At 43.8% G+C, this 25,110-nt stretch overlaps 1 protein-coding gene across 2 annotated transcripts in view; it reads left to right on the forward strand.

Annotated features, from left to right (window-relative positions):
* Positions 1–25,110, forward strand: part of ADAMTS14 (ADAM metallopeptidase with thrombospondin type 1 motif 14) — a 314,376-nt gene that overhangs the window by 61,224 nt on the left and 228,042 nt on the right. For both annotated transcript variants that reach the window (XM_029609051.1, XM_029609052.1), the window contains exon 3: positions 3,635–3,797. In XM_029609051.1, the coding sequence (XP_029464911.1) occupies positions 3,635–3,797 (163 nt within the window). The remainder of the gene's footprint in view (positions 1–3,634; positions 3,798–25,110) is intronic.

The following is a 25,110-nucleotide window of genomic DNA, read 5'->3' on the forward strand; positions in this document are numbered from 1 at the left end:
AAGGTGTCCCAAACAACTGAAAAACAGGTTGTTAATACAAACAAAAACACACTTTGAAATGTCTATATTAGAGATGTGAATCATGTGATCGATCGTCTTAACGATCGATTTCGGCTGGGGGGGGGGAGGGAATCGGATCGTCGCGGTTTTGTTTTTGTAAATATCATGTAAATCGTAAATCGGGGGAGGGCGGGATAACCGGCACACTAAAACATCCCTAAAACCCACCCCGACCCTTTAAAATAAATCCCCCACCCTCCCGAACCCCCCCAAAATGCCTTAAATTACCTGGGGTCCAGAGCGGGGGTCCCAGTGTGATCTTTTACTCTCGGGCCTGCGGTGTGTTGTAGAAATGGCGCCGGCGCTACCTTTGCCCTGTCATATGACAGGTCAAAAGTAGCGCCGGCGCCATTTTGTTTTTTGTCCCCCGACGTCAGGAGCGTAGGAGATTGCTCCCGGACCTCTGCTGGACCCCCAGGGACTTTTGGCCAGCTTGGGGGGCCTCCTGACCCCCACAAGACTTGCCAAAAGTCCAGCCGGGGTCCGGGAGCGACCTCCTGCACTCGAATCGTTTTGCCGTACGGCCGGCAACACGATTCGACTGCAGGAGGTCATTCCCAGACCCCCGCTGGACCCCCAGGGACTTTTGGCCAGCTTGGGGGGGCCTCCTGACCCCCACAAGACTTGCCAAAAGTCCAGCGGGTGTCCGGAACGACCTCCTGCAGTCGAATCGTGTTGCCGTACGGCCGGCGCCGTTTTGCCCTTCTCTTCTGGGAGGGAGCCGCCCATTCTGAGGCAAGGGCCGAATTTTATAGCCCTTACCATGGCCAGGCAATCATGGGAGACCAGGGGCCCTGGGGAAAGGCAGGCTCGCTTAGGCCAGCATAGGCCAGAGGAAGGTAGCGGTGAGCTTGCAATGGCCCAGCCAGGCTGGAAGGAGGAGGAGAAAGCATGCAGCTGACTTTTCATTGGCTGGAACAGAAAAGGAAAGCTCTGGCAGTGGGCCAGCTGCATCAGATTAATGGGGTGGGAGGGGGGGGAGGAGAGTGCTGGGGACGGGGAGGCAAGGGAGAGTGGTGATCAATAGTAGCCTAGTGGTTAGAGTGGAAGGCTAAGGATTGAAATTCCATTTTTTCCCACTGATGCTTCTTGTGACCTTCAGCAAGTCACTTCAACCCCCATTGCCTCAGGTACAAATTTACCCCTAGATTCATCAAAATGCTATAATTTCGCATGGATAACACCCGTGATAAATAAAAGCATAGGCAGTGTATCGCTACCTATGCTTTAAAGTTGAGAGAGAGAGAGAGTGAGATAGAGAGGGAGAGAGAGAGAGAGTGAGGGAGAGAGAGAGAGAGAGAGTGAGATAGAGAGGGAGGGAGAGCGAGAGAGAGAGAACCCATTTATAGAGTCCATCAAGCTAGGGCAAAAGAACATTGTAGAAATCTCATCTTTGTGAGACTTTCCTCACTCCAAATCTTCACTGAGGTGTACCGTGCTGTTTCTAAGTCTCACTCTGCATGTAAAACTGACTCCTAAATCCTAATCCACCACCAAAAAACTTCACCTCGAGTTATTAGCTGGCCCTCTAATAATGATATAAATAGTTGAATACTGTGAAGGTCCCTCTCTCTCTCTCTCCAAGCCATGAAATGCAATTTGTAATCTTTATTGCAAATTGCACACAGCTTAACGCCAGGACGGCGTTGATAGCATGCATTACGCTATTGCACAGTGCAAAAATGCCCTTCATGTTAATTAATCCTTCCCAAACCCCTCCCCAATCCCGCCCATATGAAAACATTGCATTCGCGCAATGCAATATAAGATTACTAAATCATGTGTTATGGCGTTAGCACCATAACTCATTTTGTTGAATGACCCTATTAGATTGTAAGTCGTTTGGGGACAGGAAAAAACCTCGGGACCTGATTGTAACTTATCATAAGCATGGATTCGGTGAGGCAAGTAATTAAATCTAAATCCCAAATATGGAAAAATGAAAAGGGAGGCCATCCACAGAACTATGTCCAGGGCCTCTTGTGTTTAAAGTGGCCCTGCATATCTTCAGTATGAGCTGCTGCTTACAGGTTCCCCATGATTGTGTTCCTGCCTGGCAGCACCCTTCCATGTTTTGTAATTTTCAGGCATTGCTTCTTTGCTGGTGTATTTTTTTTCCCCCAAAAGGTTTGTGGCCAAAACCCCCCAGTTTTGGGTGGCATCTCTTTTTACATTGTCCACAAATTATTCTTGCACTGCTGGTTTGCTTTGGAGCTCTGCTAACCTAGAAGCGCACCTTGCAAATCTGGTTGGCAATCCATGACTGTGCTGGAGGATATTTTCACTAGGGATGTGCTGTTGCTTTAAAACAGCATGAAAACATCATCAGTATCTATTATATCCATCTGTGGTGTTTTCTCATCTGAAATGACACAAAAAACTAATGCAATATCATTATTTTTATTTATGTTATTTTGGTTTGCACTGAAACAGCTTGGTGCACTATAATTGCAGAATTTGACAAACTACGTACTTTGTAAAGAAGTCTGCATGTTGTAAACAAACAATAGCATTTGCTAACAATCAAACAAGTGAAGCAAATGATATAGATGGGAACATGAAATAAAATAAATGGAACATAAAACAAGACCAATTTTTTTCCACGCATGCAGTGTAGCTTGCTTATTGCGGCGGTTACTACCCCTAACTAATCAAGCTAGACATTTCACTTGGATGCAGCTCCATCACTGCTCTCTACATTAATGGTGGGGGTGGAAGGGAAATAGAACCAAGAGCTAAGAGAAACAGATAAGTATGAGAGAAAAAATGTGTGAGGCTTGCTGGGCAGACTGGATGGGCCGTTTGGTCTTCTTCTGCCGTCATTTCTATGTTTCTATGTTTCTATGCCTCTCATTTTATCTGCGGGTTTATGCGCAACTGTACAAATGGAAGGCTTTTTCTAGGTTTTCTTGTACAAAGCATACTTTGGAGGCATGCTTTGTTCTTTTCAAAGCTACTGTCTTTGTTTGGAAAAAGTCTGTGTATTTTACTATGGATGTTCTCTTTTAGTGGTAGGATTACCAAATGACTGCAATTCATCTGGAATAAGCTAGGCCAAGCCCATCTCTTGGAAAAGTTGGAATCATAGGTGCCCAGATGCAATGGAACAAACCAGGACTGGCTCTGCCTTGCTTAATGGGTATATAAAGCAAAATATCAGGCCTGGGGCTTTTTAAACAAATTATTATTGTTATTATTGTCATAGCACTACCAGCTATAGGCAGTACTTTACAGAGACACATAAGAGACAGCCCCAGCTCCGTGGAGCTCACCAACTAGTCAAGACAGACAGACAAGTCACACACTGACATAGGTATCTACTGAAGGTGTGAGGACTTCCACAGTCCATCTGTTGACACTCAAAATGAGGCAAGTTTAGAATATTCAATACTGTAACCATGTTTCAAGTAAAGCCATTAACACTAACCAGTGTCAGGTTGCTGAAAAAAAAACAGAGGCCTATTTGCACAAACCATCCAATGCAAAAAAACAAAAAAAAACACACAGCTAGCATCAGTGCATGCATCAATCAATCCTTTGCCTCATTTTAATGTATCTGTTTGCTGGGTTACAGGCTGGCCTGATTCGGACAGACAGTAGCGACTTTTTCATCGAACCTCTGGAGAGAGGACAGCAGGAGAAAGAGGAGAGCGGCCGAGCACACATTGTATACCGGAGATCAGCCGTGAGACAGTTACGAGAAAGAATGGATGCCCCCCAGGACTTGCACAATGAAGGTACTGTGTTCTGGCTATAGCTATCTACAGGAAAACGACAGGAAAACTACTTCCTCGAAGCCCTACTTGGAGGAAGTATGTTGTAAATGTTGTAAATGTTCATGGAAAAGCTTGCACAGAATTAAAAGGGTATGAATTGCCGAGCAGCATATAGTTATCTGGAAAATAATATCTGCATGAGCATAGCTGGGAACTCTCAGGATTTCACCCTGAGACTCAGGGAATTTGCATCAGTTGCAAGGTCTAGGGGGAAACACTAGAAATCTCAGGGCCTCTATGTATACAGATCAGCCACTCCTTTTCCTCAGTAAGCCTGCAGAGAACAGGAGAAGTGGGGCCTGAGTAGATACTGCAAGCAGCATGTGGGGAGAAACTGGAGAGAAGCTGCAACACACACGAAACTCAGTCTGCAGCTGCGATTCCAGGACTTGGGAATCACTCATCTAAGGGTAGCGTGAGGATGCATAAGTCATGGAGCTGAGACGTATAGGGGGAGGGAGCAAAGAGAGTGCTGGGGTCAGGGAGAGATGAAGGGGAAGTATGCTGGGTCATCTTGGGAGAGGGGACAGGTGATGATGAAGTGTGAGAGAAAAAAGAAAGTGTGGATTAGTTGGGTGGGGTGGGTGGTGGAAGAGAGAAAGCTGATACATATTATTCCATTCCTTCCCCCTCCCCCTCTCCCTTCCCCCACTGTAATCAACAGCAATCTCAGTGTGACAACAACTCAAAAATCCCAAGATATGTGCATGAGGTAGTGCTGAGTGACTGCTCTGCCACTAATAGATATCAAAATGGGTATTGGTAAATACTAGGAGGCCAATGCACTAAACTAATATAACATTTGCTCACTATTGGCAAGATAGTGCGTGCTGTTTTTTTTTTAATGGGATTTCTTTGCAAACAAGATGGGTAGAAAATTATCATGCATATTTCTCATACAGGAAATCACACAAATAATTACAGCATGCATGAAAACAAACCCATGCCACCAATATAGATTCCGTCATACAACAAACCAGACTTCAGAATCACATGGAAAATACAAATCACTACTTTTTCAATACCAAGCTTCGATCAACAAAGTGAAGAAAGAACACTATGCCAAACAGATTCATGGAGTGATTCTTAACTCTAAATTACTCTTTGATGTAATTAAGCACCTAATCAAGGACCCATCTTCCTCTTTCCTGAGTAAAAACTGCCTCCCTAAGAATGCTTGCAACAACTACACCAATCACTTGTCATAAAAAATAACCAGACTAAAAAAATCAATTTTCAACATACCCACCAACTATAGAACAAGAAGACAACCTTGAACCTGCTAAATGGTAGGGATGTGAATCGTTTTAGGACGATTAAAATTATCGTCCGATAATTTTAATATCGTCTTAAACCGTTATGGAACACAATACAATAGAGATTCTAACGATTTATCGTTATAAATCGTTAGAATCGTGAGCCGGCACACTAAAACCCCCTAAAACCCACCCCCGACCCTTTAAATTAAATCCCCCACCCTCCCGAACCCCCCCCCCCAACGACTTAAATAACCTGCGGGTCCAGCGGCGGTCCGGAACGGCAGCGGTCTGGAATGGGCTCCTGCTACTGAATCTTGTTGTCTTCAGCCGGCGCCATTTTCCAAAATGGCGCCGAAAAATGGCGGCGGCCATAGACGAACACGATTGGACGGCAGGAGGTCCTTCCGGACCCCCGCTGGACTTTTGGCAAGTCTTGTGGGGGTCAGGAGGCCCCCCCCAAGCTGGCCAAAAGTTCCTGGAGGTCCAGCGGGGGTCAGGGAGTGATTTCCCGCCGCGAATTGTTTTCGTACGGAAAATGGCGCCGGCAGGAGATCGACTGCAGGAGGTCGTTCAGCGATAATAATAATTTGTTTAAAAAGCCCCAGGCCTGATATATTGCTTTATATACCCAATCGTTTTCGTACGGAAAATGGCGCCGGCAGGAGATCGACTGCAGGAGGTCGTTCAGCGAGGGTTCCGGCGCCTCGCTGAACGACCTCCTGCAGTCGATCTCCTGCCGGCGCCATTTTCCGTACGAAACGATTCGCGGCGGGAAATCGCTCCCTGACCCCCGCTGGACCTCCAGGAACTTTTGGCCAGCTTGGGGGGGGCCTCCTGACCCCCACAAGACTTGCCAAAAGTCCAGCGGGGGTCCGGAAGGACCTCCTGCCGTCCAATCGTGTTCGTCTATGGCCGCCGCCATTTTTCGGCGCCATTTTGGAAAATGGCGCCGGCTGAAGACAACAAGATTCAGTAGCAGGAGCCCGTTCTGGACCGCTGCCGTTCCGGACCGCCGCTGGACCCGCAGGTTATTTAAGTCATTTGGGGGGGGTTCGGGAGGGTGGGGGATTTAATTTAAAGGGTCGGGGTGGGTTTTAGGGGGTTTTAATGTGCCGGTTTTGCGATTTTACGTTTTTTCGATTTTTCACGATTTTTCACGATATTTTACCCCCCCAAACGGCAACAATACGATTCCCTCCCCCTCCCAGCCGAAATCGATCGTTAAGACGATCGAGGACACGATTCACATCCCTACTAAACGGATCACCTTTGACAAGATATCTACATAAAAAAATCACACAAATAATTTCTAAGTTAAAACCCGCAAATCACCCTCCTGACCCCATCCCAGCAAGCTCCTTAAAACTAATACATAGCACGATCACTCCAACAATCACATCCTTAGTGAATTAATCTCTCATTGAAAGGCTAGTCCTTGACAGGGTGAAACAAGCAGTGATAAAACCTATCCTAAAAAAACAAATCTAGATGCACTGACATCTGGGCTAATTATAGACCTATATCCTGCCTTTTCTATCCAAAATTCTTTTAAAAAAAAGCCATATTATCACAACTAGAAGACTGTCTAGATGACCACCACATTTTATATCAAAACCAATTTGGCTTCAGAAAAAAATCACCCCACCGAGATTTTACTCATATCCTTAATAGACCACATTTTACAGGGAGTTAACAATGATGAATCTTATATCCTGGTGCTAATCGACCTCTCTGCTGCCTTCAACACAGTTGACTATTCCCTTCTAGGCCATCAGCTGAGAAAAATCAGAATTGGTGGCGTTGTAATGAAGTGGTTCACCTCCTTCTTATCAAAAAGGACATTCCAAGTCAAACTGGGCAACCGATTTTTATACACCTTCCCGATTGATGCTGGTGTCACCCGGGGTTCAGTACTGTTTGCTACTCTATTCAACATCTACATGCAACCACTATGCAAATTACTATCTAATCTAGGAATCATCTTCTTCCTATATGCCATGCACCACTTCCGTTGAAAATACAGAACAGACTCTGGCATCACACATTAAGGCTATTCAACATGAATTATCCAATCTCAAACTATCTCTAAACACGAAAAAAAAGTGAAATAATTTTCTTAAGAAGAAATCCTCCAATAACATCTCCACAGAATTTTGACTTTGGTAACTTCAGCATTATACCCTCAGACCAAGTGTGGGACTTAGGAGTACAAATTGATGAGAACCTAACCATGGAAAAAAACGTAAATAAATTAATCAAATCATGCTATGCTAAACTACGGCTACTACATGGACTAAAACCTTTGCTGACTCATGAAGACTTCTGTACAGTTCTACAAACCCTCATTTTTTCAAACCTAGACTATTGCAACTCTCTTCTACTCTGAGCACCTAAAGGTCTTATTAAAAAACTACAGCTACTACAGAATGCTGCAGCGAGACTCCTAACAAGATCCAGGAAATTCTATCACATCTCGCATTTACCTGATGGCTCTGCACTGGCTACCAATACAATCCCGAATCCATTACAAAGTCTTAACTTTAATACATTCCTCCCTTCATTCTGACAACACTGGCCTGGTAGGGGTGGCATTACAACCATACATGCCACAGAGATCACTGAGATCTCATAATAAAGGATTACTAGTTGTGCCATCATTACAGAATAACCAATTTTTAAATGAGTCTAACGCAAATGTGGACCAAGATTGTGTGATAGCATCTGGGGGAACCTCATATGAATGCCTTCAAAAGGCTGATGATGCCTTGCGGGCTAATACAACTTCAACCCCACAGCTGTGGATGTTGAATGTGTTATAATCATTGGTACCCCCAGAGCGTGTGATGCTTTAGTAATTTATCAAGCTATCGCTTGTAGCAGGTAATGTTCACTTTTATAATGCCAAGATCAAAATATTTTCATGCTGACTCAATTTAAGATGGCCTCCGTATGACGTCGATATCCTTTTTTGGATTTTAGGTTAATTCCTCCATTCAAGATGGCCCCCGAATGACGTCAGTTTCCTTTTTTGGACACTCTACTAATTCAAAATGGCCGCTGTATGATGTTGAAGTCCTTTTTTGGACACATACGTCATTTCCCTTTTCCCGAAATTGGCGGGACTTTTTCCATTAAAAGGTCAGCGTTTTTCTGCCACCGACTGTCAATGCTAAAACAGCCGGATGATGCAGACTTTGACCGCACACATAAGCCTGGAGAAAATCTTTTTTATTCAACATTAGTGTGGCTATATTGATGCTTTTTGATACCTTTAACATCTTTTTTACAGCGTGCATAGAGTCCTTATTGAGACGTAGTAGTGACCATCAAAACTAAGTAAGTGTTCCGTGCAGCCTACCGCTGTTCAATAGTAGATGTTACTACATCACTATAAAGATTGTGTTTTTCAATTGTTCCAGGTTCTCAAGACAGTGCCGAGGTCTGTGTACCGACATCATGCTTGTAAGTGATTCCCTAATGAAGGATTAATTTTTGAAACATTGCAGTGTCAGGATTGATACACAATCAGCATGAAAATATTTTGATCTTGGTGTTATAACAGTGAACATTACCTGCTACAAGTGATATCTTGATAAATTACTAAAGCATCACACGTTCTGGGATACCAGTGATTATAACACATTCAACATCCACAGCTGTGGGGTTGAAGTTGTATTAGCCCGCAAGGCATCATCAGCCTTTTGAAGGCATTCATATGAGGTTCCCCCAGATGCTATCACACAATCTTGGTCTACATTTGCGTTAGACTCATTTAAAAATTGGTTATTTTCTTGAATTTTTCATTTGTGTATCATTACAGAATACACATCTGACAAAAATAAGAGACCGTATGTTCTCCATTGCAGGCGCTACACTTTGGAACTCTCTACCTGAAACTCTACGTCTGACCACTGAAACTAAGAAATTCAAACATGACCTTAAAACGTGGATATTTAAAAATAGCTACAATCTAACTTATCCATCCTGAAATCCTCACCTGCCTCTAAATGGTCATTCTCAGTATTAATTGAATTACAGATCTCATCACCACTATCTTTCTAACCCAACCCTAACATTTATATCTGATACACCCTCTCTCAACCCCCCCCCCCCCCCTTTCTATATCCCATCTGCAAACTCCTTCTCTCAACCCTCTCCCTCTTAACTCCTTTTGTAAAAAAAATTTCCTATTTCATTTATTTATTTATTTGGAGCTTTTATATAATGACATTCATGTACCAAAGAGACATATCAAATCGGTTTACATTGAAACGAGAATCGCATACAAGTATGCATTACATCAAACAGGGAAACAAATAACTGGGATTAACAATGCAGGTAAATAACAGGCTCTTCCAGCGAGCAGGCAACTAATACATTTCTAGGCATAACAAGGGAGCTAACCAAGCTTTGGGAGAGAGAAAAAGAAAGCAGAAGCAAAACTGGGTTAGAGTGGACAAAGGAAGATTATAGGAGGGATGGGAGGGGTGGGGAAGGAGGTCCGAGGGTGATAAGAAATATTAACGAAATAATATTCATGTTACCTCATCCCTGTATATCTCTCCTTCCATGACTGCCATATGCAGTGTACGTGTCTTTTGCTAAATTTATGATATGTGAACACTTTGGGGTAGATTTTATAAAAGTACGCCCGCGCGTACTTTTGTTCGCGCACCAGGCGCAAACAAAAGTACGCTGGATTTCAATAGATATGCGCGTAGCCGTGCGTATCTGTTAAAATCCGGGGTCGGCGCGCGCAAGGCTGCCCAAAATCGGCAGCCTGCGTGTGCCGAGCCGTGCAGCCTGCCTCCGTTCCCTCCGAGGCTGCTCCGAAATCGGACATGCCCGACACGCTCCCGATGACGCGCCGGCCGTGACACGGCCCCCCCGACATGCCCCCGTCACGTCCCCCAGGAAAGCCCCGGGACTTACGTGCTTTTCGGGGCTTTGCGCGTGCTGGCAGCCTAAGCAACATAGGCTCGGCGCATGCAGGGGGAGCTTGGGCTAGGTTTGGGCCAGGTTTTCGGGGGGTACACGCGTATCTTACGCGGGTACCCCTTTGAAAATCTGGCCCTTTGAATTACTGTCTTTGGCTACTTATAATATTTGTGTCATGATGTAAACCATTGTGATCTTCACTTGGAACGATGGTATATAAAATAGCTAAATAAATAAATAATGGCTCCGGCCTTGATTTGACCGGTGGCCATTTTGAAAATCAGGGCAGGCAATGAAGCAGCGAATGTGGATTGCTCCTACCCATAGAAAACTGCAGAGAGGGTAAGATGTGGCATGAGGATCTGGGAGATAAGGTATTTGGGGGAGCTGACTTTTTTTTTTTTTTTAACTTTGCTCAGATCCAGCATTTATATTTTCAGTTTGAAAAAATGTTCGGTGTACATCCTTATTGCAAATGGCATTGGGACTATATTTCAAGCTTTGTATAAATTATAATATAACATCTAAATTATAATAATAACATGCAAACTAGTGAGTTTAGAAAAATGTGCCAGACATATGTCAGGAGTGTCCAGGCCAAAAAAAAATAAAAATTATTTTGTTTTGTTGTAGGGGCTTTCATTTTTGTCCAAATCTCATTTCTGTGGGGGACTTATTTCATTTTTTTCCCTATGTGTATTAATTTCTGCAAATAGTGCATGCTATTCAAAATAATGTACTCTATTCAGAAATAGTGTGTGCTATTTGCAAAATGAATACAAATAGAAAACGAATCCGAATTTCTTTTGAAAATGAAACAAAATAAAACAAGGGTGTTTTGTTGCATTTTTCATTTAATTCTAAAATGAATGCATCTCCTTAATATCTGTCTTTTATCCCATAAACCTCATTCATACTAGAATGACATATGCAGCTCACTTACTGTTCCTAGAAAAATACACTTTTAAAACAAATCTATTGACTGGGGAATCCAGCTGAAGATAAACGCCTTGTTTTCAGCTAGGTCTCATAGGCACAAAAGAAGATGAATTACCTTGGCGAAGTGCACCCGGAGGGTCCCTGGAAGTGGAGAACGTTGAATAAAAGTCCAGGGCTATTTTTGAATCGTACTCCAGTGCTATAATCACAGGAGCGGTGGGGAACGGGGAATATTTAAAGTATTACCACTGTTCCCTCTGCATTGTTCAGGACACGTGCAATGAGAAAATGGAGTCCAAAGCTCAGGAGGATGTGCCCCCTCTGCAGCTGATGTCAGTAGTCAAAAGGACAGTCGCATTCCAATACAGGGCTCCACAACCTTTTCTGTCATGAGGACCATAAACATTGCAGGGGTCCCAACAGAATTTCTCTCTGCTCTGCAGGTACAGAAATATTAGACCATGTTTGATTTGAAAAAAATTATTGGGGCGGGGGAGGCGGGGGGAGTAATATTTTATTTATTTTTTTATTTATGCAATTCTTATATACCGTTTCCCATAATACAAACTAATAAATAACAGTTGGAAAACAGAATAAATACAATGAAAACTTCAATGAAAATAATAAGATAGCTAAAATCTACTCATAAAATAAAACTAAAAACAAGATTAGTATAGTTAAGAAAATAAAAGGTAGAATCATCTGATGGACTGCAGACTTATATATCATCCTGAGCATTAATTCCATATGAGTAATAGTCAGTAAACTGGAGAGTGGATAAGTTGTCCGGTTAAAGTTAACCGATGGCTTGTCTCATACAGTCAGTGGGATACACGTCCCGCTGAATATACTTTCCTAAAGTTCTCCAGCTTTATGTAGCTGGATAACTAAAAAACCTAACTATCCCCGGGATTCTTCATTCTGGAATGATGAATCACTAAAAAAGGGGCGGGGCAATAGAGAGGCACCAGCGGTGTGATTTTGCCCACCACAGTTGCGGTCACGCTGCCCACTATCGCCCCCATAGCGCCAATGGGGAAGGTGTAGTTAATTCCAGCACTACCGCCAGCGATAATGTGTAAAACATTATCCCTGCCCAAACCCCACCCTAGCCCCTTCCCTTTCCCTCATTTAAATGTTAAAGTCGTGATGCGGTTAAGTAGCACTTTAAAAAAAAAAAAGGAAAAGGAATGGGCCTGTGGCCTGATTTTCTGCCGTGCACCCCCACCTCCTAATTTCCTTTTAAATTTTAGGGAATTGTTCCAGGGTCTTCTGGTCATCCCCCCCCCCCCCCCCCATTCCCCAGATTTGTCATTATTGTAAATGCTGCCGCCAGGCTCTCCCAGCCCCCCATCACCATCTCAATGTTCCGCTCTGCAGCCCCCATGCCCTAAACCATAAATATCCTCACCGGGAGTGGGATATGAACTTACCCGCTCCCGGTGCTCAGTAGCCTAGCTTCTCTCACTAGCTGCATGGGAAGCGTACACTACACCCAGTTCAAGCTTTCAACGCTGGAAGGGTACTTACTGGAGAGGGGGTCTTGGAGTTGGTGTGGTGGGGGCGTAATAAGGCTGGGGGTCGAGATAGCTGGTGACCATGAGGTGAGAGTACAAACATCCCTCTAGATTCATCAAGCCGCATCAAATTTTTGCAGGAGGGGGTCCCACTATCGCGGTGATATAACTTGAAAAAGTGCAAAAAGCAGAATATAAAAATATAAATAGATCAAAAAATAAACATACACAAAATAACACGTGTTAGAGCCCTTACATGGCTTGATAAATTACCCTGATAGGGAGGTAATGTTCATAAGGGTTTACATGCGTAAAACTGGGTTTTTGAAAATTGCTGCTTTTACACACGGAACGCCTTTAAAAATTCACTCCCTAGGGCCGAATTGTCAAATGGTTTTATGCACGTAAATGGACTTTTGAGAATTGATAAGATATATGCTATTTTTATGTGTATGACACCTTTTGAAAATTACCTCCATAGATTTATAGCATCTCAAATAATATGCAAATTTGAGCAGGATGATCTAGCCGAGTGACTCCTATATTACCCAGCTAGCTCTCATTGTAAATTGTCTTCCCTATTTCTTGGTCTTTAATTTTCCATCTTCTCCTCCCTCCTTACGTCTCTGTCTTTCCACTTTTCTCCCTTTCTCACCCCTCATCCCATCTTTCTTTCCCCACTCTTCCCACATGTCATTTTCCCTTCCATCACTCTCCTTCTACTCATCTTTTTCTCTTCCCTCCTTACACCTCTGTCCAGTAGTTGCCAAATGTTTTTTGGCTTGGGATACCTTTGGCATCCAATTAAATTTCTCAGACCCCCTAATCACAGCAGCCAAGATTTCAGAATGTGTTTCTGTTGCATCATAATTGGTGGCCCTACAGCATAAATCAACAAACATTAAAAAAATATATATACAGACACTGGCAAAAAGCTAAAAACTCAAATTCCTACATACAGTCACCAGCAAAAAATGTACAAGCTACAAGCAGCATAAAAATAGAAAGGTCAACAGACAATCAGTCAAGCTATGTCACTATTTGAGTGTTGGCCTTGGCGGTCCTACTTCACAATGGAGAAAACATCCATCTAGAGCCTGGGCTCAGACCCCTTTAAAGCCGCCCTTACCCAAGCCACATCTCCCATCACTTCCTTCAGGCCATCTCAACTTCTTGCCCTGTCCTCTAAACCATCTCCTGGCTCCTCTGTCATTCAGGCCATCTCAGTACTTGGGAAAACAAAGAAGCCATGTGTTACCTGTGGTTGCTCTTTCTGCTTCTATGACTTCTGGACTTCCTTCAGTTATCAGAGACAAGCTGGGGGTGGGCCACATGGTTGCAGATCCTGACATCAAGACCCCAAACCCAGTCCTGTGGGAGTTGGACAGGCAAGAGATGGAATTGGCACAGCTTGAGAAGGCTGACAGTGTGGGAGAGAGAGAGAGAGTGTGGGAGAGAGAGAGAGACATTCAGAGTGACATTCAGAGTGTGACGTTCGAACAGAACAGTGCACTCATGTGAAGATCTGATGACCTTTGGAGTGAGGAAACTCACACAAAAATGAGATTTGTACAATGTTTTCTCAACCTAGCTTGATGGACTCTCTACCATAAAACACGCCTCTCTCCCTATCGCATGCGATAGTTTGATGAATCCTGGCCTAAGTTAGCTAGATAGGTTTATCCGAGCTGTATGGTGGCTGAATATGGACCTTCAAATGTCTTGGACATTACAGTTTGGAAAAATTTGATTTGTAATGGAACAATGACTTTGTCATAACTCTTCAGTTACTATCAAGTGGAAAAAATTTGAGAAGTAGTATAGATGTATATTTTCTAATTTCTGCTTAGTTTATAGGGTTCAACTTATTATCATATTGTTTAACCACCTACCTCCTTTCTTCAATTTATCTCTTAAATGGCATTTTTATATTCTTTCTAAGGACTTTCACTTCTCTGCTGAAGGTTTTCAGTACATTTTCTGGAGAGCTGCTAATTGCTCTAGTGACTTTGTGAGGTTGCTATTCAGGGAGCCGGTGAGTAGGTACGTTATCCAGGTAAAGTTATATCTGAACTTTACATGGATATCCAGTGGGACTTAGCCACACAAGTCTGCCGCTTTATATGCCTGGACAAAGTTACACATCAACCAACCAAAAAAATCTCCACTCGTGGGGTTAACCCTTAAACCATACAAAAAAGTGAAATCTTTAACCCCTTAAATGAATTTATATGTGAAATACTGCATTATCTACTCATTTCTCTAAATATATGAGAGATGGACGGTGGTAGATTCATATATATATATATATATATATATATATATATATATATATTTATTTATAGCTTTTTTTTTATACCGGTATTAGTAGTTACATCATACCGGTTTACATCATAACTGCAGGTTGAAATTACATTAAACAGGTGCAGGGTATGGGACTAGAAGGAACAAGAGCGATAGTTAGGAGTTAGCAAACAAGTGCAAAAAATAGGTAAACAATGTGAAAAATGTAACAAGTGGCAAAACATGGTAAACAAAGGGGGTCTTGGTACTAACCTGGTTACCTAATAGTCTATGGTTTATAATCATTAACTGCCCACCAACCACCCTTATTTAATAGCTGCAGTTTCACAAACTAATTTTTTAGAAAAATGTTTTTGCACATAAAATATACACCGAGTGTGTCTCCTAAAATCAAATCAATACATTGTTTAATACATCGCCATACATGAATCTTCAATATACCTATATTATTTTGTGCTCACGTCAATCTGTATAACAAATAATAGCTCTTATATATCTTTGCTTTACCTGTGATTACTTAGCTTATTGTCACCCAACATGGTCAAGTTTCGGAGATCTTCCTTCATCAGGGGAACAGTCGAGGTGGTAATATTAATATCTTCTTAAATGGAATTGCTGTATATGTCCAACAATTTTTTGTTTCATACACCCGGCGGCTCCAATAACCTTTTTCAAAGATGGCGTATGGACAGAGTTGCATGCATAATTATCTCTGGATAACTTTAGGACAGCCATTTTCCCTAACCAGACTTAAATGCCTAACTTTAGCTGGACAGTGTTCAATATGGGGTAGATTTTCAGAGCCCTGCTCGCCTAAATCCGCCCAAAACCAGGCGGATTTAGGCGAGCAGGGCCCTGCGCGCCGGGAAGCCTATTTTACATAGGCCTCCCGGCGCGCGCAGAGCCCCGGGACTCGCGTAAGTCCCGGGGTTCTCGGAGGGGGGCGTGTCGGGGGCGTGTCGGGGGGCGGGCCCGGTCGTCGCGGCGTTCCGGGGGCGTGTCGGCAGCGTTTTGGGGGCGGGTACGGGGCGTGGCTACGGCCCGGGGGCGTGGCCGCGCCCTCCGTACCCGCCCCCAGGTCGCGGCCCGGCGCGCAGCAGGCCCGCTGGCGCGCGGGGATTTACGTCTCCCTCCGGGAGGCGTAAATCCCCCGACAACGGTAAGGGGGGGGTGTAGACAGGGCCGGGTGGGTGGGTTAGGTAGGGGAAGGGAGGGTAAGGTGAGGGGAGGGCAAAGGAAAGTTCTCTCCGAGGCCGCTCCGAAGGGAACGGGGGGAGGCAGCGCGGCTCGGCGCGCGCAGGCTATACAAAATCGATAGCCTTGCGCGCGCCGATCCAGGATTTTAGTGGATACGCGCGGCTCCGCGCGTATCTACTAAAATCCAGCGTACTTTTGCTTGAGTCTGATGCGCAAGCAAAAGTAGGCTGATCGCGCTTCTTTTAAAATCTACCCCTATATGCGCTTACCAGCTAAAGGTTAACCCCAACCCCGGAACGCCTCCAGGTCTGCCTTTTTTTGGGCCTGATTTTCAAAAGGATTTACATGTGTAAAACACGATTTTATGCACATAAATTGTCTTCTGAAAATTGCCCCGGGTTGGGTGGGAGGAATGTAATGCACATAAAAGTGTGTGCAGAAGGGATTCCACGTGTACTGTTATGCGCACTGGAAAGAGGTGTTACATGGGGGGGGGGGGGGCTGGGGACAGATTTGGGGTGTAAATGTGCACACATATGCAATGTTGGGTTCCATGCATGCGTGCCAGTTTTCAAAGCAGGATTACGCATATAAGTCCGCTTAGAAAATTTGGGATAAAATTTGCAAGTACTTTACACATGCAAACTGTAGCCCTCTGCTGATCGCTGAAAATTACCCTCCGTGTGCAGATAAATTTTGTGATCACAACTCATTGTACACACACAATGAATCCACTCAGCTGGGGGGGAATATTCAAATCTTAGCTTTTGTCCAGCTAACTTCAAGAGCTAGCCGGACGAAGCCTTTGAATATCGGCCTCTCGGAGGCTATCGGTGCTAGAGACTCCAGCAAAATGCAGAACATGGCAGGGGCTGAAAATACTGGAGACACCAACATAAATGCAGGGACGAAAATGGAAGCAGGGTTATTAACGAAGCTGAGCAAATTCTGGAAGCACCTTTAGAGTGAGCTTTGCTTCAGAGCAACGTGTATCCTTCTCCTGCTCTTCTGCTATTCCTCAACAAAGCTAAATGGAATAGTGAGTACGATGTAGGAATATCTCATAAATAATTTGCATTACTGGCTGCTCGGTCAGTCAGCAAAATATGCATTTTAAAAATGCTGCAAAATAGCCTATTTGTGCTCAGACCTTCCCTCCCCTTTCATGCCCCCATGCCCTCAGAGGCATCTGCACTCTTTACTCACTGTCTTTACGTGCCTCACCTATGACTGTTTTGGCGTCAGAAACATTGGCGAGTCTGTGGTTCTCTGTGGTAAACCCAGCCCTACCAGGGGGCAAAGCAAAGCTTTTCCAGCTGCTGGGGTCTCAGGAGCCTTTGCTGGTTTTGCAGTCAGAGGGAATGTATGACAGGCATTTTATTTGTTTTATGGGATGACGACAGTGGCGTCTCTGGACAGCTGGCTTTCATTCTGCCATAGGGAAAGGAATGAGAAAGACCTCTCCTCCAGCCCACCAGCTTTTTTTCAGGAGAAAAGGGATGGAAGGGGACTTATCTGTGTGCTCTCAGTGCTGTGCTCTGTCTTCTGGGTGGCTGTGCATACTTCTACCCCTCCTAACAGTGGAGCCGCAAAACACTGCATCCTGTCGTAAAGCTGGGACCCAAACACTAGTTGGAGTATTTTTGCAGAAATCATAGTATATTTCCAAAACCCGACATGTTCCTGCCTGCAGAAGTAATTTCTCTTCTAGCCACATTCTATTTATAGAAACACTTTCACTACTCCCAATAGTGTTCTTAAGAGAGGACTCCTCTGTATCATAATTTACTGCAGTGCCTGCAGTCACTATATTAATTCTAAAGGAACAGGGCATATCCGGCCAGTACTGTTCACTTTGGCAGGCAGGCCCGCTCACTAGGTGTATTTAATGTGTTTATTTTTTAACACAACGTTGTCATATGCCATAAAATGACAAACTGCATTGCTTCACTACTCACAGCGGGGGAAGCTTTATTTGCAACCTAACATATATTTTAAAAAAGAAAGCATATCTTAAAGCAACTATGAATGTTAAATGCGTAAGTAATATTTCAGTAAGGGGACAAGAGCTGCGTGCGACATCTCTTATTGCAGAAGAGTATTCTGTTCTCCAAAGATATGTAGCCTGACTAGCGTCATACTGATAGGACATGTAGCCTGTTTTGTCAAGTTGGAAGAGCCCGTTTCCATGCCCTTTAACTTTTTCAAAGTTCATGTTATCAGTAGGAGGCACTAGAGCTGTTGGAATCAACCATCCCTAGTTCCCTTTTTGTTGCTTAATTAAAAGAATAATTTTCCTCACCTCCATTCTCCTCACAGTTCTGGTCCTTTCGCCTCTGTTCATTTTGTCATTTTTGTATAGTGTAGACCTTTTCTTTGTTAAAAGTTTATTTCTATTCCAGCAAAGTTGTTTTTTTTTTTTTTGTTCACTGGTCCACAGGATTTCTAATCGACCACATACCCTGGAATTCTCAATCATGTGCACGTATGATTTAAAATACACCTGACGCGGGTATGCATGCTCCTAGTTTTAAGCAGTTGCGCAAGGAAATGTTATTCGCGCATCTTTCCTTAGGACTTGTCAGCTTTAAGATGCGTAAGTGAGCCAATTTTCAAACGTGCGCAGGTGAAGGAAATAGCCAATTTGACCACTTAGTCCGCCAGTTTGCCCAGTCTATCTCTAGGTCACCTCAGGTTCTTCAGCCTGCACTCCCCCCAGCTTATCCAGACTCCTCACCCAGTCATTTTTTTGGCTATAATGGGGTTTTTTTCAGACTTACACCTGAGCAAGAGCAGAAGTAACAGCCCTCTGCACGCTGCGTTCACCGCCCCTAATCCTCCCCTTTTTATCACGCGTTCTCTTGCATGCGCTTATACGCACGTCATTTGCTGGTGTTTAAAATACCCCTACATCTTTACGACTCTTAGTCTTTCATATAATGCTCATTGCTTCAACGGCAGGGGGAAAAGAGGAATTGGATTGAGACAACAACCAACAAAGTCATTGAACTGTACAGTCTGGGAAATCAAATAAGCATGGGGGTAACTTGCTTGTTATAGCGGTTACTACTTAACTAGCCTAAACCAAAGAGCCTGATACTACACTTCTGATGCAACTCCAACATTGCTGTCTGCTTCAAAGGCAGGGGGTGAAAGGAAATTGGACTCAAACAGAAACCAACAAGAGCCCTGACCTTGGCACTCTGAGTAACTGATAGGTATGGGAAACTGATAACTGTGGGAGCTTGCTGGGCAGACTGGATGGGCCATCGGGTGCTTTTCTGCCATCACTTCTCTGTTTCTCTGTTTTCTATAATGTTTCTTAATCACATGTCCGTTGCTTTTGTGGATGGCATCAAAGCAGACGAATTGCTGTCAGCATAAAGACAAGATGTCCCTCATGGATGGTCCCAATACCTGCCACTGATTTCTGAAAGAGGACCATGGTACCGTATAACTAGATGTCAGACCTGCTCAGGACGGATGATGGGAATATTTGCATCAGCGCCCGAGTGACTGCATATACAACTGTTACTCCACAGGAAGCTGCATCAAGGGTTCTTGTAGATGTAGCCAGTCCCCTATTTGATGCTTTATCCTAGACTAGGGGTGCTACGGGTCTGGGTTCAAGTCCCGGCCGGGGAGGAAGACTGCTCTTCCAGAGCCCCTGGCGCTGTCAATCCCTATTCCCAGTGACCACATGACACTCTGTACATGAAATAGTTCCAGGAGGCGCCAGATAGTGAAAGACAGGAGCAGAGAAAGGACATGTACGTTAATTAGTTGCAGGAATCAATTGATATTAAATCTTTGAAATCTTCTTGTTTTTGGCCACGGGTGGGATGGGGTGCGCCCGCAGCCCTCTCAGGCCTCTTTCCTTGCTTGTCTTTGGTCACAGACGGATTAGTCGCTACTCGCGGCCTCTATCTTCTGCTGGCACAGGGGCTTGCGCTGATGGTTTTGGTGCCCTCTAAGAGTTGGCACTCTAGGCAACCGCCTAATTTGCTTAACGGAAGCAGCAGCCCTGTTTGCAGCTTCCTTTTCTTACAGGTACTTTTTCCCTTGAAAGTGATGTGCATCGATTTAAAAATGTGATCTACCTTTACTGATTCCACTCCCCCTGACCTAAACATGCCCCCAGGACATTTTGTCTGACTAAAAAGACAGGCATTGCTGGAAACTTGGTGAAATGCCTTGGTGGAGCGAGTGTGTATGATGCTGCTGAGAGGGCAAGAGGGAACGAAAAGCCATGGGATGAATTGGGGGGGGGGGGGGGAGAAAAATGGAAGGAAGGCAGTGGTGTTAGGGGAAGGAGAAGAGTTGGAGGGAGAAAGAGAGATATAGTAGAGGGGTTAAAGGATGCCAGGGGAAAAAAAATCTGACAAGTGATTTTTTTTCTTTCCTGCTTATAAGCCTCCAGGAGATTTTTCGAGCCCTCCAGAACAAGTCTTTAAAACTCTCAAACAAGAAGCTAGTGTTATACCTTTTTATGCTTTCCAACATATGGAATGTTGGAAAGAATTATGTAAAAGGGATCAATGTCTGTTGTTTGACTGTCTGTATGAAAAAGGGATGGAAAACCACCAAATTTGACATGCAAGGAGAAAATGTGAATATTTCTGGTGCATTTGAAAATCAGATCCATCAGATCAGTATTTTCTATGGGAAACTTCTAGAAGCAGTTTGAACTGTTAGAATGCTGACCAGCCCTCCATTCCATACTCCCCCCTCCCTTCACCCTACCAGCACTCTGCCGCAGAGCAACACAGGCAGAGAGAGACAGAGAAAATAAGTGGAACAATTGTCAAAGGCTGGCACAAAAAGGCACTTCCAAAGTACACATACACACTGCCCACTCCCACACATATACACCCCACATACACTCAAACACCCCAAAAATACACCGCACCCCACCCCCTCCCACACATCCCACACATCCCTACACCCCCATACACATGTACTGCTCCCACACACACACACACACACACACACACACACTTGCTCCCAGTAAACCCACATCTACATCCACCTAAACCTATACCCCCCATAGACACAGGAAAAGTTAAATATACAGCTTCTCAATTTGTCCCTTCATACACACACTCCACACACTTGTTCTAACTAAACCTTCCATCCTGTATCCACACCCCATCTTAACACACACAGCCATACTCCCTAAAAATCTCACAACTATCTTTATACACACACACATGCACACACACTCCTGCATCACATAATCCTATCATAACATTTTCCCCACCCAAACTTATTCAAAATACACACCCATCCCCCAGCATACGCCCTGACACCTGCACACACCCATTTACATGCTCCCCACATATACATACACACACCCATACCCCAACTCACCACCTACACACACAATCCATCCACACACATTCAACTTACACTCATACACTCATACACACAAACACCCACACTCAAATACCCCCCCACACACTCCCTCACAGCCAGCTCCACCACATACAAACACAACTATACTCCATGCACATACAACCCCTCCAAACACCCCTACCCTCCCAGAAAACACATACAAACCCCACTCACCCATCACCCCAGATACCCCCACATGAATAAACACTAAACACAGCCCTATACACCCACATACACAACCCCACATCCCCAACACACATCTCCACACTTACCCACCCATCCACATGCACACACAGACATCCACCCAACCTCACATCCTGCCCCAGCCACCCCACATATTCTCCCCTCACATCCCTTTATGCTCCATTTCCCCCACAAAAACATATCTGATACTCACACACACACACCCCTTCTACAAATCTATGTTGGAAAGCATTCCCAAATCCCTGCCTCTGCATGCTTACCCTACTTATTTTGGGCTACATAATTTTGTTGTTTTGATTGTTTGCTGCGTCATCTCACTTGACAAAGGCTCTTTATCATATTTGTGTTATTTTTTTAAACTTTTTCTGTACATGCATAATATACACTTATATATACATGGAAATGTACTGACACAGCTTTCATGGGGCAATCATGCTCTGTTTTTGCTGAATGACTGTATGACTGAATTGGGCATGGGAATGATTATTGTTGACGTATTCTTCATGATATAGAATTGCACAGAGTTAGTAGTGCACCCAGTTGGTCTGAGAATTTGCCAACATTGATTACATGCGATGTATCCTGTATCTTAGTGTCAGGACATACATTATTACCAACGGCTGCTCTCTGTTTCTATTGCTGAAATTTCCTCTATCCCAGATAAAACATAAGGACATACGATATGTCATGCTGGGTCAGACCAAGGTCCAGCGAGCTCAGCATCCTGTCTCTGATATTGGCCAGTTCAGGTCACAAGTACCCACCAGATCTCAAAAAATGGGTCTATTTCTTGTTACTTGCTCCCAGGAATAACAGTGGTTTTTCTCTAGTCTCTCTGGCTAATAATTATTTATGAACTTTTCCTGCAGGAGCTTGTCCAAACCTCCTATAAACCTGCTATGTTAGTCGTCTTGACCACATCCTCTGGCAACAGATTCCACAGCTGGATTGTATGCTGAGTGAAAAAGTACTTTCTATGATTTGTTTGAAATCTGCTGCTTGTTAATTTCATGGAGTGCCCTCTTCTTTTAGTATTACTTCAAAAGGGTGAATTACCATTAAAATGCAAATATGTTATAACAACGGACTCATCTTTATTCACATACTTATTTACACCTTCAAATAAATCTAATCTAGCAGAATGGTAAGGCAAGATTTCCCTTTACTAAAACTATGTTGCCGCTTCCCCATTAAGCCATGTCTATCTATATGGCCAGTGATTTTGTTCTTAAGAATGGCTTCCACCATTTTGCCTGGCACTGACGTCAGGATCACCGATCTATATGTAACCCCGGCTAGGGTCACCAACAAGTTTTTTCTGGAGGGTTCCTGTTCTCAGAGTTCATCTAAAGGACAGAGAGCTCTGCTTCTGCGGAGCTTTGCAGATTGCAAGATCCTCCCTGTTAAAGGAGGGGTTGGGAAGGATGGCAGATGGCATTTCCCCAAAGGTCACGGGTTGAGGAGAAGTTTTAAATGGTGCTTACACAGCATCTAGAGAGGGAAATCAGAGAAGAGAGACAGAGAGAGAAGTTAAATTGTGTTTAGTGCCAACTTTGAGATCACTGAAAGCCAAGCAGAAGGAGTTTTGCTCTAAGATCCAAGGGCATAGTACTTGCCGGAGAAGCCCAAAGTGACGATAAATTGAGGATTTTTTTTTTTCTACTCAAATGCTGCCCCGAAGGCCTTGGGGTTGATGTTGATTTCTTGACTCTCTACCAAACAAGCATTTTGATACTGAGGGTTTATTTCTTGGAACAACTGGACTGTATCCAGTTATTGTTTGAGTGAATTATTTTTGAAGATTTGGAACTGTTCTTGGACTTTCAGTAAAATTCTACTTTTTGGAACCAAACTACCTATGTGAACTCAGCATTTTTGGCCTCCCAGAGGATTCTGGTCCTCACTGGTGATCTGAGAATTATTCCCAGGGCTACAGCAGTGTCACTCACCACATTTGCAGCATCTATTGGTGACTTCTGAGTAAAGGAGGTTGTGAGGGAGTATACAGAAAACTTCCTCAGACTACCTTAAAGTTGTCTTGCCGGTCCTCCTTAAGGTTGAGACCTGCAGGGAATTCTGGGTGAAGGGAAGAGCCTTCACCAGAGTGTAAGACTTCAGGGACTATAAGGGTTAGATGGGCCCCAGGGAAGAGAGGGAGTCCCACAGCATGGAAAGACCTGCTACATTTGAAGTTGAGACTGATATTGTTAAAACCTGCTAGCTTTAAGTTGGGAACTTGCCTGAAGTCAAGGTGAGCTGCCTCCAAGTGATTATTTTGCTTTGCACTTTCCTTTATTAATTGCGGATACCTGAAGCGAAGGTGAGCTGCCAAAGTTGTTTTGTTTTGCTGTGCACTGCACTTTGATTTGTTTTCACTGTAAATAACCTCACTTAAGGAACAGGCAGAATCCGCCTCCGTTCTTCCTCTGGCTGTCCCCAAGCCGCTACTGCTTGAGTTACCACTGGGGATTACATATATTTTCCTGGATCATCCTTGGATCCCTTCTAAAAAATTGGCATTACAATGGCCAGTTGTCACTGTTTTAAATGATAGTTTACAGATTACTAGTAACAGATCTGCAATTTCAAATTTGAGTTCTTTCAGAACTCTGAGGTGAATACTATCCAGTCTCGGTGATTTATTACTTTTTAACTTGTCAATTTGATCTTGTACATCTTCTAGATGCAAGACAGATCATAATAATGATAAAAGCACTTGAGGCAGTTTGGATGACTTCATTATTCACCCGCCTACCCTCCTATAAACATCACTTTTCATTTTGTGACATTTGTATATGATGTATGTCCTATGTCTGTGGTGATTTTCCTCCTGTTGCTGATGTGATGATCTTAAGTTCCCTGTACATACCGGGGTAGATTTTAAAAAGCATTTACTCGAGCAAAACTGGTTTTTGCTCGAGTAAATACACTTTACTCAAGTAAGTGGGCTTTTCAAAATTGCTACAATATATGCCATTGAATTGTCCATAGGATTTACTCAAGTAAGTGCACTTTACTCGAGTAAATAGCTTTTGAAAATTGCTACGATAGTATGTCACATTTACATGCGTAACTCCTTTGAAAATGACCCCCACCAGGATCAGTCCAGAAAAGTGGGTTGTATATCCCTACCAGCAGATGGAGTCAGAGAGCAAAACTTTGGGCACTGCCATATATACTCTAGTGCCACCTGCAGTCCCTCAGTATTTCTCTGACTCTAGCAGACGGTTAGGGATACACCTGCAGTCTTAGTGTTTTTTGTGTAGATTTTTTCAGGTTAGATAGTTAGATTTTCCTTTTTCCTGTAATTGCTTCCTGAGGTGTTAGGCACCTTCGTGGGCCATCCCTCAGTTGAACCCGGGCGTCTGGGGGGTTAGATCCCCCTTCTAGGGTTTCGCCCGTGCCAGCTCAGGGGGTGAAGGCCAGGGGCTTCTGGCTACTCACCCTCATAGCTGTTTCAGCTGCTCCCTCAACCCCTGCAGAAGGAAGAGTCTCCATAAAGTTTAAAAAAAAAAGTCTGAA

This window comes from Rhinatrema bivittatum, chromosome 7 (assembly GCF_901001135.1).
Source record: "Rhinatrema bivittatum chromosome 7, aRhiBiv1.1, whole genome shotgun sequence".
Classification (NCBI taxonomy): domain Eukaryota; kingdom Metazoa; phylum Chordata; class Amphibia; order Gymnophiona; family Rhinatrematidae; genus Rhinatrema; species Rhinatrema bivittatum.